Below are 19,023 nucleotides of genomic sequence, written 5' to 3'. Positions count from 1 at the left end.
TAAGTAATTCATACTCAAAATTCAAAAACCAAAAAATTCGAAAGTGAAAAATCTCCCTTCTACCTCTGCCTCATTGCTCCAAGTCACCAAATGCAAAATTAAGCATTATTATTAGTTGCTTATATCCTTCTAGAGTTTGTTTTCATCTCCACGCAAATGTGTTTTTTTCCACAAAAAGCATATTGTTTTTGAACTTTGCTTATTTCACTGAAGAAAACATTTCGTAGTTCTTTGCATATTGTATATAGAGAGCTTCCTTCCCCCTCCATTTTTTGATAGCTGCATTGTAAGGATGTGCCATATTTCATTTAACTAGTCCTCTTTTGCCGGACACTTGTTTTTTGCTGTTATAAACAACAAAATATGAGTATACAAGTATAGAGTTTTTCCTAGAGGTGAAATTATTAGATTTATAATTTTAAAGATACTGCTAACTGACTCTCTGTGGGATTTGTACCAACTTCCGTTCCCACCAGTAACAGAGTATCGGTATATGGCAGTCTTAGTTATCAAACTTTCAGAATTTTGGCCGTCTGAGAGAGAAAAAAGATGTAATTTTAGTGTATATTTTCTTACTATGAGCAAAGTGGAGCATCCTATTGTTTGAACGATTGTCTTAGTTCTGTGCTGCCTTTTCCTTATCTTTTCTCTTGGGTTGTGTTAATCTTTCTGTAATCAATATATGGGAGGTACACACACAAATTGTATTAGCCTTTTGTGATCTGAATTGGAAATATATTTCCCCAGTTTGTTATTTGTCTTTTGACTTTGTTTATGGTATTTTTTCCCCATGTAGACTTTTTTTTTTTTTAACTTCTTATGTACTACACTGATATAAATATCAAGGAACACCCAACACACATCTAACAGTAGAATTAAGAAAAGCGCCTTGGGGGAAAAATAAGGACCAAGGAACTGCTGTAGAGAACTAGGTAGATCCTTAGGGAAGTTTCAACAGCAGTATGTATTTATTCAGCTAATATTTATTGAACACTTATTTGGTGTCAGGAACTGTGCTCAGAAGTGGAAAGATGCTATGGCAAGCAAAAGCAAATGCAGTCCTTGTCCTCAGGTATTTTAAAGTTACTGGGGCAACAAACATTATCAAAGAATCAAAAATATATTATAAAATTACAGTTGGGTAAGTGCCTTAAAGTATTCTATGCTATGAAACAGTATCACGGAGGAATTTAATTTAAGGAAGTCATGGAAACTGCAGTGAATTATAAGATGAATAGGAGTTCAGTAGCAAGGAGGGAGAGAAGAGCCAGTCAGGCAGACAGAAGTAATATTTTGTTGCTGGAAGAGGTATTGAGTTTGAAGGACTGAAGGGAGGATGGTGTGACTGGAGGAGAGAGAAAGCAAGATGAGTCTAGAGACATAGTGGGAGGTAGGCCTCGTAGGTCATGATAAGGAGTTTTAAGAATTCCCATATTAAGTTCAGTGGGATGCTATTGAAGGGTTTTCAACAGAGAAGCAACTTGATGGACAAGATCAGTTTAGATGTAGGATGCATGAGGGTTAGAAAGACAGAGTGGAAGCACATAGACTACTTGGGAGGTTTTCATAGTAGTCCTGGAGAGGAATTATGGTAGCTTACACTTGGTTAGGAGCTAAGAAGTAGAAGAGTACCAGAAATATGTAATGATTGAATTGATATGGAAAGTGAAAGAAGTGGAGATATTAAAGATAACTTCTTGGTTTCTGGTTTGTGTAATATAGAGTGATGCTATTCAGTGAGATACTGTACTCTGAAAGACAACCAGATTTGGTGGGATGATGATGTTTATTTTGGATATATAGGGTTTAAGTGCCTTTGAGAGACAAAAGTAGGCATCAAGTCATCACTTGAATACCTAGCTCTGTAGCTTAGATACTGTGACCTTTCAGAAGTAGACTGCCAGCCCTCTCTTCTGAGTCTCTTCTGGGCAGATTGAACTGCCACCGTTTTGGCTAGAAGTCAAGCACTTAGCCATTTGTGCCACCCACAAATGGGGTCACCTTGAGTCAGAATTGACTCAGTGGCAACCAACAACAGCTTAAAAACTGGGTTTGGGCTGCCGATATGTAGTTGGAAGACATATGTGTAAATGACAAGTAATGTATATATGTGTAAATGCTGAGTTTTGATGAACATTTAGAAGCATGAACTTGCAAAATACACAAAGAACAATCAGAGAAACCGGAGAAGAAAACTAGGAAAGTATGGTGTTATGGTAGCCAAGGAAACAGAGGAGGAGGGAGTGCCAACAGTACTGAATGATGCTGAGTTGTCAAGATAGGTGAAGGTGGGAAAACGCCCATTGGATTTGATGTCCTGTAGGTTTTCAGTGACCTTCGAGAAACTGATAGGAGTGAAAGCCAGATTGCAGTGGGTTGAGGAATAAGTAGAAGGAAAAGTGGAAGCAATAAGTATCAATTTCTCTTTTAATAAATTAGAGGAGACAAAAAAGAGGGAGTTTGCTAGAAGAGCATGTTTGTTTTGTGTGTGGTTGTTTTGTTAAATGGAAGAGAATGAGTGTATAAATAAATGAGTAAATATGAGTAACTGGCAGTTCTAAGAAGGTAGAAGGGAATGGGATTCAAAGCACAGGTGGAAGGAGGGTTAGGTTCATTGTTGTGAAAGGAGAGGAGGAAGCGAGGATGAGAGTAGGTGTCAGCAGGTGTGCTTATTGGGAATTAGGAAGAAAGGAGCTTCTGTTTGGTGCTTTCTATTTTCTCTGTTAAAGGAGGCAAGATTACAGAGAGTCTCAGGAGAGGATGGAAGACTGGGAGTTTGAAGAGAAGAAAAATATGAAATAATCATTTAGACTGTGGGGATAAGTTGATGAAAGAAGTAGAGTTGGGTTGCTGGAAGTGTTCTGGGCCATTCGATATTGGTATCATGCATATATAAATGTGTGAATCTGCCCCGTGTGTGCCTTGCTTCAGCAGTTGTCTCCGCAGGCATACTGAAAGTAGATCATTGGGTTTTCCCAGAGTTTGCTTTGCTAGATGGATGCAAGGAAAAAAAAAAAAAGAGGGCCAATTGTGTAATCAAATGATAGATGGTAGAATATAAGCCAGGTCAGGAAGGAAGTAAAGACAACACAGGGCTGATGGATTGGGAGAAAATATCATAGAGTCAATTAGTGGAAGTTCCCAGGAAATTGAGGAACTGTCACAGTGGAAGTACTTGAATGAGCAAGTAGGAACAAGAGCAGGATATGAAATACTTACGTTGGATGGGATGAAGTTAAGTGCAATAATCTTTAATTTCGGAAAAGCTGTCGTGCATATGGTGAGATGGTAGACATCACATCTTGGGAAGCAGGAAAGGATGAAAGGTACCCATGTCTCTGATCACTTCTGGTCCTGTGCCTTAGATTGGGCTGATGGAACAGGTACCAACTAATCAGAAGGTTCTTAGAGTTTTTGCCATTCTCTTGAAAGTTCCAGGAGGCCACAGTGATGGTGGGATTTGGGTTGTGCTGTACCTCTAGGCTGGCTGGTTGATAGGCTGGTCCCAGTCATTTCATCATATCTTATATGTCTGAAATTTTTTGATTCTACCTATGAAATGGTAGAGTCTCACTCTTCTCTTACTTACTCATTATCAGAAAGTTAAAGAGCTCTGGTGGCACAGTGGTTAAAGTGCTTGGTTGCTAATGAAAAGGTCGACAGTTCGAACCCTCCTGCTCCATGGGCAAAAGATGTGATAGTCTGCTTCCGTAAAGGTTTACAACCTTGGAAACTATGGGCCAGTTCTACTCTGTCCTATAGGGTCACTATGAGTTGGAATTGACTCAGCGGCAGTGGATTTGGGTTTTTTTTTCAGAAAGTTATGTGTTCTCAGTTCTTTACAAGTAGTAGTGATACATTTCTATTGATTTATCAGTATTATGTGTGCATTTTGACCAGTGTCATATACTTGTTAGAGTATGGCTAGGGCTATAGTCAGTGGCTAGAACCAACAGCGCTAACTAGCTGATAAGGAACTTGAACTGCTGATTTGGTTTCATCCCCATGTTTTCACTAATAAGACTCCAAATAATAGTAAACAGAAAGGCAAATAGATGAATAAAACAGTGAAGAGAGCCACATGAATACTATGTGCTAAGATTCCAGTATACATGTACTATGTGCAGAACCACCTCTTTCCAGTTACAGTGGGAGTTGGGTAGAGGTTCTCTCTGAGAAAGAAGTAACAAGTTAGGTGGGTAAAGTGAGTACAGCAGGACTGGCGAGATGATCGATGGCAAACAGAGACTTCTATGACGGGGCTTTTGCACGATGGGTCTGTGTGCTCATTGTCCTTTAGGGAGTGGAGGGGAATGAGAACTTGGGAAAATGACTGGCTGGTTGTCCAGCAAAGTTGGGGGGGATATGTGGGGAGGACCTAAACCACTCCCTCAGTATCTAGGGGTGATGGTCCAGTGTGTTTCCTAGTTCTGGGTTGGAAATACTTGGTTAGAGACTGATGTTTAATGAATGCCAGTGGTTTGAAGAATTAATAATAAGTCCTTTTTAAAAGACAGATATCATATAACTAGTAGTCAAAGGGGCGTATGAAATCCATATGTAACCCAGTGTTAGAGCAAAACTTTTTGTTTGGATTTATGTACACAATTTACTGAAGGAACTAGAATTCATGTGAATTGCCTTAGGTTCCAAGCAAGTTTAATACTAGTGACCAACAAAAATGCAATCAACTTGTGGTTCGAGTTTGAATGTTTGAAACACCAAGAGCCCTTTTCTGGCCAGATGCCTCTATTGGCCTTTCATCCATCATCCGGAGAATGTTGTTTCTTTTCATTGGCTAAAGGCAAATGAAATCAGGGCGTTTTGTTCTACAGTACATTGGCAGGGAGATTCAAAGTTGCCTTATTTTCTTCCTGCATAAACGTTTCGATTTTTCTAAGGCAAAAATTGACTGTGTCTGACAAGTTGCTACAAATGGAAATGTCACCATAATTGGGACTGTGCCCTCTGGAAACACTTGACTCCGCGACGTTTTCAGACAGATGCGATCAGCTGTTTTATCATGAGAGGTAATCTTTTGCACTTTCCTCTTTGTAGACTGGTGATGTACATCGAGAGAGACAGCAGAAAGACCACTCCGGGCAAGGAGCAGCAGAGCGGCAATGAGTACCTGTCCAAGTGCCTGGACCTCCTCATCCGTCACATTGTGCAGGAACTGCCACGAATCCTGGGTAAATTGGAGGCTCATCCGCAGGCCCCATTGCTGCTTACCTTTCTGCAGCTTGGCTTCACCTCTTTTTTATTCTTACACTTGTCTGTAATTGCAGGCAAATGCAATAACACCTTTTCTTGAATGTGTAGTTTCAAGATTCAACTTTGCCTTCTTTGCCTTTATAATTATTTTGCCTTGGTGAAATGACTGAGGTAGAGAGCGGGCCACGGGTTACAGTGACATGTTATCTGTGGTAAACTGGCTGTTTTGAAAAATAAACAAAAGGAAAGTGTTTTAATTGCTTAAAGTTGTACGTTCACTGTTGTTTTTGGTATTTTTTTCTAAGTTTTCTCCCTGCCTAATTCCGAAGGAATTTTTTTTTCTCTTCAAGTTTGAGCTACAAAATGTATTTATTGTTAAAAGAATTTTTAAAATGTATAAACATTAACATTTAATGTTAAATAATTTTGATACTAGTTTAAAGTTTTAAGTTTGAAAATTTCTTTAGTTTGGAAAATTGTCTTTGGGATAAAATATCTAATAATGATTTGCAAAGGATGTTTACTACAACTTAAAAAAATCCTTATTTTGTTACTTGCGAAAATTAAAATAATCTAGGAATACGTGCATTTGCTTTAAATCCCATTCCCTGCTTTTCGAGCGGATGCAGCTATAAATCAGAAATGTTTAAAGCGTTAAATTTGATCAAAGACATTTTAGTAAAATACGCTTAGATTCAGGAATTCAGAATATTAAATTAATGAAAATACTTTCTTGGCTGATTTACAGTACCTTTTTGCTCTGTACTGATACTTTTGGGAGATTTTTTTGCCTGCTAATGCCTGAAAAGAGAGCATTTCAAAACTTATTTTGGATTGTAACTATTTTTTAACTCCATCCTAAAGATCATAATCAAGTCTATTGATAGTTGAGTTCCTTATTATCAGAGGCATTCTGTTTTAGGATGTTGTAAGATTCTGATGTCTACAACGCAAGTTTTCTTCCTAACGAAAGCATTCAAGAAGTTTTGGGAATTGATCTCTCTGTACTTCCATGCTTTTCTATTTTTCAAAAAAGTTGTGATTTATAATCTATTCATTTACCATCTTTTTGAATAACTTTTTCCTGCTTACAGTGGTGATAAGTGCTTCTAGCTGAAATTTGGAAAATATATTAAAAAGAAAAAAAAATTTAAAAGCACCACTCTACCGTAACCATTTATAAATTTCTAGGTGAGAAGTCAAGTTAATTAATAATGTATATGCAAAATATCACATTCTGTCCTAAGAGGCCGCAACTGGTATAACTTTAATAATTGTGAATAAACTGCTTCTGATTCTACCCACTTCCTTTTTTGTTTTTTTTTTTTGCCTCAGCAACCCCGTTAGTATTTTAGTAACCACGATGGTATTTGCAGTCGTTAACCTTATCCATACTCTGGGTGGGGTATGCTTCACAGGTGACATTCTTAATGCCTTGGCTAACGTTTCTGGCCGTAAACACCCATCAACGGTGCAAGTGAAGCAGCTGAAGATCTGTCTCCCCCTGATGCCTGTTGTGCTTCACCTGGTAACTTCTCAGGTACTTTTTTACTAGGAAAAAAAAACAACAAATCTGGCCCCTTTCTTTATAAACTGGAGCTCCAGAACGTTAATTCTGACAAAGCATTGTCATTTTTTTTTCTTTTTCTTGAACTAAAATTGTACATGGCTTTCAAGATTTAATCTGTGGTAACTCTCATCTTTCAGGTATTTCGACCTCAAGTTGTAACCGAGGAGTTCCTTTTCAGTTATGGAACTATTCTTGTAAGTAGCACTGAATTTTTCACACTCCTCATAAAAATGTGACTGTCTCTACTGTTTGTGGAATTGGTGTCAGGATGAGGTAATTGTAAAATCCTAGTGGTATTTATTTGTCTCTAGGGAGTGACCTTTTTATATTTTTATCTGTTGACTGTAATAAAATTTGACATTTGGAGAAAAATACATTCTCTTCTGATAATGTATTTTGTTCAGAGACAGCCCCAAATAGGGTAAATAATTCCACAGAAACATTTTCAGAGATTTTGGTATTAAAAATCATGAAAAAATTTTAAATAATAAAGCTAGTGAAACTTGCATGCTAAGAATATTTTATCATTATTATTTATGTTGGCTTACATTGTAAGTCATGTGCAGTATCTTTTTATAATGACATTTCTCTAAGTTAAGCTCAACTTAATTTTTTTTTTCTTAAATTTGGATGAAAGGGTAGCAGTGAAAAACAAATCTTTATACAATCTCTTAATCTTTGCTCACAAAAAATAGACTTTTTGTTCAGATTATCACTCATGAATTATGTTATGCTTTTCCCTTGCCTGGAATAGTTGCAGGATACGTGGTTGATAAAGTGGTGAGCTATAGAAAAGGGAAAGCTGAGACATTTGTCACACTGCATCTCCAGTCTCTCTTTGATATTAATAATAAACTCTCAGTTGAGATTTCAGAAATGCCATGGAGGTCTCTAGTTAAAATGAAGTAAGCATCTCGATTTTATTGTTAGCGTGAAATTAAAAAATGATTACCACTGACAAGTGAGAACATAGTCTTCTAGAAGGCTCATCATAGGACACAGTATGATGTTTTGAAGCACAAATGTGGAGTGTAAGTCCCCGTCTGTTAGGAAGCAGTGTGTGCAGGTAACGCAGTAGAAGTCCTTTTGGGCTCAATTTCACATCTTTATCATTTGGGCACATCAAATCCTGAATTCTAGAAAATATATAATTCTGGTAGCACATTCATGAATTTGCAAGTTATTGGGAATTCATTTAGAACCATTTTTAATTTACTTGGCATTCTGGACATCATTTTAGCATGATTATAATTCTGCATTTATAATTCCTTGCACTGACATATTGATGCCTGAACACAGTGATTTTGGCCTTGCAGTCCACCTTGGAATATTTTGGCATAGAGTTTTTTTGTACAGGAATAGGTATGTTTGTCCTGTGTTCCACCTCTTCTTTCTTTCTCATTTGCCTTACCTTTCTCTGCCTACATTTACTGAGTACCCTTCAGGTGTTCGAGGAACTGCCAAGTGTCTCCAACATAAATGTCTTTATGGACTTTCGGGAAGTATACGTATGTGTTTTGCTCCTGGCAAAGCCATGCTCAGAGACAAGGGAGGAGGCTACACTGAGGAAGGGCCTCCCCACCTTCTCTCTGGAGTCAGCCTACCCTTTGGTGGGAGGGGTGACAATGAGAGGGAGAGGCGTTTGTAGGGTCTTCTCGATGTAGTCACTTTTAGGGAATGGGAAATAACTTGCTGGTTCAAAGGTCATTTGATACATTAAAAAAATCTTTAGTAGTTTTTTTTCTTCAATAACCTTTCCCAAGTGGAGGGAGCTAAGCCAAATGAAAGGAAGAAGATCTCTTGGTTCCCTTCAGGCTGTTTTCCTTGTTTGAGTCATGGCTAGTTCCCAGAATTCTTTCATTATTTTCCTTATCCTATCTGTTTTTTGACCTTACGTGTGAACTCACCTTTCTTATGCTCAGTGTTGATGGCAGTAATGAAATACTGGGGAAGATAGAGAGTTATCAACTAAAATTCAGGACCTGGATTCGGTCATCCACACAGCACTTGTGCACATTATTGTGAACTGTTGAGCGCTGGATGTTGCTTCTCTGAGTTGACTCATACTTTATCCAGGAGATGCCAAAGATAATACTTATGTCACAGTGCCCTGCTTGAGGCCATGAGGCACAGCCAACTCATCTAGTACCCCACGGCACCTTAGAAAGTTACACTGCAGATGAGCATATTAAAGCCTCTTGACTTTCCTGCTTTAAAAGAATATTTAATTTTGCATAATTGAAGGTTTCCTAAGCTTATTTGAGATTTTACTTATTAATTTAGTTTTGACTGTACAGCTGTTGTACACGTTCTGTAGACCAGTCCCCAGAACATGGACTTGTGAACCTGTCCAGAGCACTTGTGGTTTTCAGTGCTGCTTCTGTCTGGTGATGCGAGGGAGCAGTCCGTTGATACTTACATACTTAGTGTTGTGCCTTGAAAGCCTTATCGGTCCATTTGGAGATAAAAAAATACTTTGAATACTTTTAGGAATTTATCTGGTAGAGTAGCTACTGCATTATGGCAGATATGTGGTCCTTTTGTAGTTTAAAAATACTCCTTAATTTGAGGTTTTCAAGCCTGGGCCTCTAGTAGGTATATGCAGTAGCAGTAAGAGGTTGCCAAGGGCATCCTGGGCTTCTTGCTAAGGCATTGCTTCAGTAGCTGCTGTCCTACATCGAGGTGGGTGGGGAGTTGGAGGTCAGGGTTTGTTTGAACTCTGCTCATTAAAAGGGTCCTTAAGGAGCAGGCTGGAGGGGGACTGGAATTGGGTTTCCCTTTGGCTTCAGTCTTCATAGCGGCACCAGGGAATGGTTTGCTGTTTGACCCATAGACATCTTTAAAAAAAATTTTTTTGGTAGAGATATTCAGGATACTTTTTAATATTTGGAGGGATGAACTATAGGAATTAACGTTTTGTAAAACCTTTTTTCCCTGGTAAAAGAAAGTTTTGGTCTTGATGTTTTAAAAAAGACTAGTGTTTGGAAATAATTTAGCAAGAAATCTTTAAACTATTATCAAGCTTTCAAAGGCTCTAGGCAAAAGAGGACTACCTAGCTGCCAGTTGCTGTTTTCACTTCTTATCAGCCTAGGCGGCATATCATCATGTCTACCTCCCTCTCTGTGTTTTTGCAGTGACGTATCTGGGGAAGGCTTATGGGGAGATTCTATGGTGAATATCATCGTTCCTTTGGACTTCTATTGAGTTGGGCTGGAAAACACGATGTTATGACTTCAAGAAAATATGTTAGGGAACTCATGATGTGTATTAACCTAATGTACCTTGTGTTTCTTGTGCCCTTTTCAAAATGCTGCTTGATTAATGAATTGAGGAAGAGGATTTTGTTATGTTTGTTCTTAAGTTCTGGCCTCATTAGTTTATAAAAGTGCAATGGCTGTGTAGTGGTTATATTTTTCTACAAAAAAGCATCACAATTCCAATTTTCTAGTGAAAGAAAAATGCCGTTTATTACATCTCATTCATGCAATGTCACTTTATACTTCTTAATGTCTTATAGCATTCTTTTTTAAAAAATTTTTCATGGTAAAATACATATAACAAAACATTTGTCATTTTAACCGTTTTTTACTGTGGTAGAATATATATATAATAAGACATTTGCCATTTCGACCATTTTTAAGTGTACAATTCAGTTCAGTAACATTAAATACATTTGCCACATTGGGCAACCGTCACCACTGTCTATTCCAAATATAAGCTTTCCAAGGGCAAGAATTATTTCCTATGCTTTTTTTTCCTCTCCTGTCTCCCTCCTCCTTGCCCCAGTCCTTTAAAAAAATTTTTTGGTAAAAATGGTATATAACAAGACATACACCTGATTCAGTTTCTACATGTACAGTTCAGTGACATTGGTTACATTCTTCAGGTTGTGCCACCTTTCCTGATACCTTTTTCCAAATTATTTCACAATCGTTAACAGAATTCATTGCCCCCTAAGCTTTTCATCTAACCTTTCTATGCTGTTGTCAATTTGATCATATATAAATAATTCTTTAAAAGAGCACAATGCTCAAAGCAGACATTCTTTTTCTAATTAAGCTAAACTATTGTTTGGTTTAGAGATGACTTCAGGGGATGATTTCATTTTAAGGTTTCCCACCCTAATCCTTTGAACAGCGCTGTTAATGAGCTGGATGATAAAATTATTCTGATAGATTTTCATACAAGAATATAATCTTCATCTTTAAGAAATCTTTACTTCACCTTTATTGTATATGTGCTACGTATCTTAGACATTAAGATAATTTTTAAAAGAAAGGACACATTTCTTGCCCTCTTCATGTTTTTATTATATGTGAATGCTGGCTTGTTAAATTGACTTCTGTTGTAGATGAAGCAGTTTGAGAGAGAGGGTACTCATATATTTTTAAGTATGATACTTTATATTTATTTGTTACCACACAAATATGCGCTCTTTGTCTGTGTGTCCACCTGCCTGCCCACCCACCTCCCTCCCTTCCTCCCTTCCCTTCTTTCCTCTGTCTCTCTCCCTCCCTCCTTCCTTCCTTCCCTCCCTCTAACAAACCATGAATTCATATACTTGCTACAGGAGCTTATTTTTAGTTTCGTTGAGGGCATATTGCATATACTGAAGAGCACTGACCCTCCCTAGAGGCACAGCTTTACTTTTACCCTCCAGATGGGGGCCGTTTTCTGCCTCATCCTCTTGCTTCTCTGCTAAAGCCCCAGCTTTGAAGCTTGTGCCATCAGAAGATATCCCGTGTTACCCCCGGGCTGTAGTCATCTGCAGACTTCTGTGTGATTGCCCCTCATTCCTCAGAATTACTCAGCACTGGGCTCACTGTCAGTCTCTGGATGCTGCTCCTATCATCATTCTTGGAGAGTCTGATATCCCTGCAGAAGAGCCTTTCAACACTTCAGCCTCTCAGCTCCTTCACCTCCACTTTCCCTGTGAGCTTCTCTTGCCCCATTCCTTAGTTGTCCACGCCCATGATCAGACTCATGACCTTATTTTCAGCTTCCTGCTATCTGACTAAAAGAAAAAAAAACCAGTTGGTGTTGAGTTGATTTCAGTTCCTGGTGACCTGTATCTGTCAGTGTAGAACTGTGCTTCACAGGGTTGTTAGTGGCTGATTTTTCAGAAGTATATTGCCGAGCCTTTCTTCCAAGGAGCCCCTGGGTGGACTAGAACTGCCATCCTTTCAGTTAGCGGCCGAGCATGTTAACCGTTTGCACCACCCAGGGACTCCAACTGTCTGACTACCACCTCTGATTTCCAACTCACTTCCTCTGCTCCCCAAGTCCAGGATCCCTGCACTTCCTTGGAGACTTACACTAGTTCTACCACCTTTTCATCCACTGTCTCCTCCCGCCCCCATGGGCCTACTTCTTCAAGTTTCACTTTGCTTAGCTTGGAGTCGCCGGTCTAGCCTTGCATATACCCGTAACTACCTTGTCTCTCTCTTCCTCCTTTTTCCTCTACTACCAAACCATAATCCTGGTTAAATTTAATTCTCCACATACTCTTCCCCTGCTTTGAGAGGCTAAGTTTAAACATGGCTAGAGAAAAATGCAATGAAAATCATTTGTGTCACCTTAAATTCACAATTGCTCATCTCAAGTGAGCTGTCTTTGCAGACTGTATTATCTCACTCATTCTCCTGATCTATATACCTCATGGTCACCTAGATGACTATTCTTACCTTCTCTTTTGTCCTTGAATCTCCAATGCCTCCCGCCCCATCCTCACCCTCACCTGATTACTCCCTGTTATACTGTGAATAAAGAAGAAATATATCAGAAGACATTAAAATTGATAAATCAATGCAACGTTCAGTAGGGATTCTCTATAAATAGGGAAAGTATGAGGAAGAAAGTAAGTACAAAGAAGTCCATAATTTCACCATCTAGATAACCCTTGTTGACATTAAAAAATACATATATATGTGCATGGTTAGAAAATTCTAACAGTACAGAAAGCAGAAAATGAAAAGTGGAAGCACACCTCCCGTCTCAGCATTCCCTCTCCCCAAAGGGAACCATTGCTAGTGGTTTCCTGGGATTTCTTCCTGGAAGATTGTTGTTCCCGTTACCAGCATTCGTGTAGGATCTGTATATTCTTTAAAAGAAAAACTTCACAGGAAGGATCATAATATACACACTGTTGTTTCTTCCTAGTTTTAAGTAGATTTATTTGCATCAACGGACATCTCTTTGTGATTTTTTTAAATTCAACATCAAATCCAAATTTATTCCACCAAAGTTGTGTGCCCGTTTTGGAATTTTGTGAAACCAGCTATTTCAGCCAGATTATCATGAAAAGCTTTCATTGCCTTTTTAAGTCTTTTTTTGTTTATTCATAGGCTGAACAAAAGAATTGAAAGTACTCTGTATTTTCAGTTTTCAAAGAGCTTGTGCTTTCTAGGCTCTCTGATTTTCTTTACACTGAGACACTAAATGTCTTTATTTAAAGATTTCCTCCTTTTTTAAGGTAAATATGCTTATTTAAATTATATACATGCTTGTTTCATAAAATTATGGAAAATTATAGTGAGATTTGAAGAAAATAAAGTCACCCTCAATGCCACACTCAGAGACAACCATTGTTAATGCGTTATTGTGTTCTTATAGTGTTTTCTATTCACATGTGTGCATTTGCATATAAAATAAACTATGTGTGTATAATACAGCGCATATTTATATGACATGCAAATACATGTGGTTGAGACTGCTGTATCTATATAGAGAGATTTGTATTGTTCTTTTTTTCCATTTAACACTGTATCGTAAGTATTTTCCCATATCATTAAAAAATTCATTTTTTAACATTTTAATAGCTACATACTGTTTCATTTATATGAATTGTATACAGTTTGATGTCATTTCAGTAAAGTTCAAAATACCCCAAACAAACAATATACTACTTAGAGACACATGCATATGTGGTAAAGCTGTTAAAACAAGGAAATGATAAATTCACGATGGTAGTTCTCTCCAGGGAAGAGGGAGGTGGGTGGGGTGGGGGGAGCACATGCAAGAAATGGGTAATGCTGTAGTTCTTGAGTGGTGGGCTCAAGCGTTCTCTTGTTTAGGCTTTATAACATAGATGATGTACATATGTTGTTTTGTATATGTTACATATATTTTATATTTATCAAATATTTTAAGTACAACTACTGGATCATAGTAGAGTTACTTCCTGCTCTGGGCTAATTGCTTGCTTATATATTTTTTTATTCCAGAATCATTTTATAGTGTATGTTTACTATTTGCTTTCATATATAACATATTACACGTGTATTACTTAGTGAGCTAAGGGCAACAACTCTGTTGCTGTGTCCCCGCATAGCACTGATGCAGTGCTGTGGCCTACTGGAGCCGTGCAGTGATTGCTTCCGTCAGGTCATGGTCACGGAGCACCTGGTCTCTCCTGAGCGGTTGGTGGGGACTGACAGTCACTCACGGAGCTCTGGCCTTGTGGAGTTGCAGCTGAGCGGCTCAGGCCTGCCACTAAAGCAGTGTTGAGAGTCCTGCAGAGGCGGCGGGAGCCTGCTGTTTGGGAGCACAGATAATGGGGTTGATGTTAGGGTAGGAGGTTATCTAACCATTGTTGCGACCCTATAGGACAGAGTAGAACTGCCCCATAGGGTTTCTCAGGCTGTAATCTTTACAGAAGAAGTGTACCACATCTTTCTTCTACAGGGTGGCTGGTAGTCGAACCACTGACCTTTCGGTTAGCAGCTGAGCTCTTACCACTGTGCTACCAGGGCTCCTAGGAGATACCTAGGCAGGACTAAGAAAAACGGTGGAATTTGAAGACAGGCCTTGAGATCTAAACTGATGTGTCCTGATGCAGCTTGTCTTCTAGGTAGCTGAGACTTGACTTTCCTTTGAGAGGACAGTTTCACCTGCTCAAGTGCCATTCTCACTAATTTCCAAGTTAGTGAGTGAACAAGTGTGGGATATTATTGGAAATGGTTATGTATCAATTGGATTATCCTCCCTTTTGCAGGTTGACCTTTCTGTGCTTATATACATTACTGTTGAATTTATTCCAACATTAAATACCATTAATAGTGATTTGTATATTTTAAAATGACTGTAGTTTATGATTTATGTATCGTATTTAATATAATCTTATTTAAAAATGTTTATGGTATGCGTACGGTATTTAATACTGTCCATGACTTATTAAAAATGACAGGTGCAATTTCAGGCAAAACAGTAATGACCTATATTCTATTTCAGAGTTATTTTGAAACCCACATTTATTAAAATCTTCATTTTTTTAACAGAGTCATATTAAATCAGTCAACTCAGGAGAGACTAACATAGATGGAGCCATAGGTGAGTATACCCTGAGATATATGTCTTTGTTTGAAGTACTTTGATGTTGTGGTTTAGAATGTATAAATAAGTACCTGTAATAATTAACTGTATTCCTAGGACTGACTGCGTCAGAAGAATTTATCAAGATCACATTGTCGGCTTTTGAAGCAATAATACAGTATCCGATTTTATTGAAAGATTATCGCTCTACGGTCAGTTCTGGCAGCTTTTATAAAAGCTCTTTTTCATTCACTTGGAAGTTCTGTATATAAAGAGGCCTAGTTTATAGATGCTTACTCATATATATGCCTTGCGTGAAATAACCATTCAGAAAAGCTGCCCCCTGGCAGGATGAGCATAGGAAATCCCTTCCCTCCTTATTGACTTTCTTGGGATTTGTCTTTGCTCATTCATTATTCTCTTTCCCTCTTGATTCACACCTTACTCCCCAGCCTGCCTTTTTTTACTTATTGCCTAATTACTTGTTATAACCAATAGTATAAACCCTTAGAGCTGGTTTTCTCAACCACAACACTGTTGCCATACTAGATGGGATAATTCTTTGCTATGGGGTCTGTAGGATGTCTCTGCCCACTAGATGCTGGTAGCATTCAGGTCCTCCCTCACCCCCTCAACCAGGTTGTGACAACCAGAAATGTCTACGTGTTGCCAGATGTCCCCTTGGAGGCAAAATTGGCCTCAGTTGAGAATCACTGTCTTAGAGGAATCCTTAGGTGAGCTGGGTGCTGGCTTTAGAGGAGGGAAGAGAAGGTTGCCACTATGTTATCATAGGAGCCATGATGGTGCAATTAAGTTAAGTGCTCGGCTGCTAACCAAAAGGTCAGTGATTTGAATGTACCAGCTGCTCCATGGGAGAAAAACGTGGTAGTCTACTTTTGTAAAGATTTACAGCCTTGAAAAACCCTATGGGGCAATTCTTCTCTGTCCCATATGGTTGCTATGAGTCAGAATTGACTCAGCGGCAACAGGGTTATGTTCTCATCAGCAGGAGCCCAAGAGAAGAGAAGCTTGGTAGGAAGAGAAGAGGGTTGCAGTGCCAGGAGCAGTATCAGGTTTCACCAGCTAGTGGCTCTTCCTAGAAGCAGTCATGGAGTGGACCCACGGTCCGATGATTCCCTCCGGGACCCTCCTGGGTTCCTCCCCACCATCCCACTGAAGGACTGGTGATTTGGTACCAGGAAGATGAGTGCTTTGTGCTCCAGCTTCTGCCTGTTGTCCCAGTGTCCCGTCCCAATTAGCATTTGTCCCAAACACAAGTGACGACTTTTGGATAATATGCATGTCCTAGGCATAACTCAGAAGATATTTTGGTAGGAAAATGTTTTTCAAATTTCAAACAAGTAACCTACAGATAAAGTTTTAGACAACAGTCAGTCATTCATGAGTCAGGGACTGCCTGCAGTACTGAATTTAGAAATTGAAATTGTGTTTTAAAAAGGAAGTTGTGAATTAAAGAAAAATCAGTTGACACTTTGAGGATCACGTAGATAACATTGTAGGACAGAATTCTGGAATTTATTTCTTCACGTTATTCTTTTCCCCTGACTTAGCCTTCTTTTTTGCATTGTTTAAATAGTCTCTTCTTGACTTGTAACATCTTGGAATTAGAGAGCTCAGTTCTGATTTGGACTTACATACGTTTTTTTTTTTAAATTTATGAAAATATTAACTTGCAATTTACAATTATAGGACATTGTATTTGTTTCTTTCTGCATTAGAAATTATTTTTAAAATCAGGGACCATTAACTTTATTCTGGAATTTTATATGCTGGTTAATGTACTTGAAGTTTTTGTGGAATAGTATTTCGAAGAATATGTAACCACCTAAATGTTATAACGTTAAGATAGGAATATCACCACCTACCTAGCATTCAAAAAGGCAATCTGTAGAAATGCCTCTTAGGTTTTTTTCACAGTCTGTTTATAAGTTACTGAGGTCTTCTTTCTATTCCAGTTTTTATTTACTCAGTTAAAAATTTTTACACAACATGTTATTCTCTTTCTTATTATTAATATTTTTCATCTTGTTCACATTTTAATAAGATTGCATTTGTTTCCATGATGGTGATGGTGGGGAAGAGTAATGGCATTTCAAAGTATCAAGCATGTATATATCTGGCATTTAAAGGCTTGTTTAGATGTGTCTTGAGTCCCTGTAGAAGATCATCTGGAAATACCCAAGTTCTGGTCTTGACTCTCCATTTTCCTCAATCACAACCGCTTCCCCCCGCAAGAGGTAACCACTGTGCCCCCTTTCATAGTAATCATTCCCTTGCATTCCTCAGTAGGCCTGTGTATACTTCCCTAAACAGTACAGATTGGTTTTGTCTGTTTTTGATCTTTGTATCAGTATGGTATATTATGTCATCCTATAAAATGAAAGTTTTATCATTGAGAAGTGAGCTTTATCTCTAGTAATGCATTTACCTTATGGCGTGTTTTGTCCAATCTTAATATAATCATACCAACTTTCTTTGGGTTAGTATGTGTCTGGTATATCTTTTTTATTTTTTTCCTTCCAATATCTCTCTCTCAGTATGCTAGTGCTGCGGTAACAGAAATACCACGTGTGGGTGGTTTCAAGGAAGAGAAATTTATTTTCTCACGGTTCAGGAGGCTGTGAGGTCAAGTTGGTTGATTGTGGCCTTTAGGTCATGTGTATCTTTACTGAGTTTCTTTCTAGATGTTCTGTCTTTTCCTGAGAGTGGTGTATTGATGTCTCCTATTATTATTGTGGAACTGTCTATTTCTCTTTTCAGTGCTGTTTGAGTTTGTTGTATGTATTTTGGAGCCTTGTCGTTGGATGCGTAGTTATTTATTAAGGTTATGTATTCTTGGTGGATTGTTCCTTTAATCATTATATAATGTCCTTCCTTGTCTTTTGTGGTTGATTTTGCCTTAAAGTCTATTTTATCTGAGATTAGTATTGCCACTTCTGCAATTTTATGGTTACTGTTTGCTTGATATATTTTTTCCATCCTTTGATTTTTTAATGTATTTATGTCTTTGTGTCTTAGATGTGTCTCTTGTAGACAGCATATTGATGGGTTGTGTTTTTTTATCCATTCTGCCACTCTCTGTCTCTTTATAGGTGCATTTTAGCCATTTACATTCAGTGTGATTATCAATAGGTATGAGTTTATTGCTGTTATATTGTTGTGCCTTTTTTTTTTTGTGCTGATGTTTTCTCTGTTCCTTTTACTTTCCTGTGCTGATGTTCTTTTGTTTGTGGATTTTCTTTTCTTTTGTTATTATAGATTTTGTGTTTACTGAGACTTTGTTTTTCTCCTTTTTTATTCTGATGAGTACCTTTGTTAACTTTCGTTGTGTTTACCTTGAAATTTACCCTTATCTTACTAAGTTTCGACTAGTCTTTTATTACTTGATACCACTTTTTGACTTCCTTTCCAGTTGAAAGTTCTATACCTATACTGTTTATTCCCCCTTTCATTGTTTTTGTGTTGTCATCATTTATAGATTGACATCTTTTTTTCCTTGTTTTAAGTCTTCTAGCTTTGTTTTGAGAGTTCTTTACCTAGGTTGATATCTGGCTGATGCTGTCCTGTGTCCTAGACCCTGAATGTTGTCTGATGTTGGTTCTCTAACCGAAAGACTCCGTTTAATATTTCTTGTAAGTTTGGTTTTGTTTTTACAAATTCTTTTCATTTCTGTTCATCTGGAAGTGTCCTAATTTCACCATCGTATTTGAGAGAGAGTTTTACAGGATACATTATTCTTAGTTGGCAGTTTTTGTCTTTTAAGGTTTTCTATATGTCATCCCATGGCCTTCTTGTCTGCGTAGTTCTGCCAAGGAATCAGAGTTTAGTCGTATTGTTTCCCCTTTGTAAGTGACTTTTCGTTTTTCTCGAGCTGCTCTTAGGATTCTTTCTTTGTCTTTGGTTTTGG

The 19,023-nt window shown here is 38.0% G+C and overlaps 1 protein-coding gene across 1 annotated transcript in view; it reads left to right on the top strand.

Annotated features, from left to right (window-relative positions):
- ULK4 (unc-51 like kinase 4) overlaps nucleotides 1–19,023 on the top strand; it is a 601,253-nt gene that overhangs the window by 192,743 nt on the left and 389,487 nt on the right. The window contains exons 23-27 of the mRNA XM_023727809.1: nucleotides 5,059–5,192; nucleotides 6,633–6,754; nucleotides 6,922–6,978; nucleotides 15,062–15,113; nucleotides 15,213–15,307. Of these exons, the coding sequence (XP_023583577.1) occupies nucleotides 5,059–5,192; nucleotides 6,633–6,754; nucleotides 6,922–6,978; nucleotides 15,062–15,113; nucleotides 15,213–15,307 (460 nt within the window). The remainder of the gene's footprint in view (nucleotides 1–5,058; nucleotides 5,193–6,632; nucleotides 6,755–6,921; nucleotides 6,979–15,061; nucleotides 15,114–15,212; nucleotides 15,308–19,023) is intronic.

Source organism: Trichechus manatus, unplaced genomic scaffold, assembly GCF_000243295.1.
Source record: "Trichechus manatus latirostris isolate Lorelei unplaced genomic scaffold, TriManLat1.0 scaffold00001, whole genome shotgun sequence".
Classification (NCBI taxonomy): domain Eukaryota; kingdom Metazoa; phylum Chordata; class Mammalia; order Sirenia; family Trichechidae; genus Trichechus; species Trichechus manatus.
The sequence above is the reverse complement of the archived record's forward strand: the minus strand, read 5'-3'. Positions and strand labels throughout refer to the sequence as shown.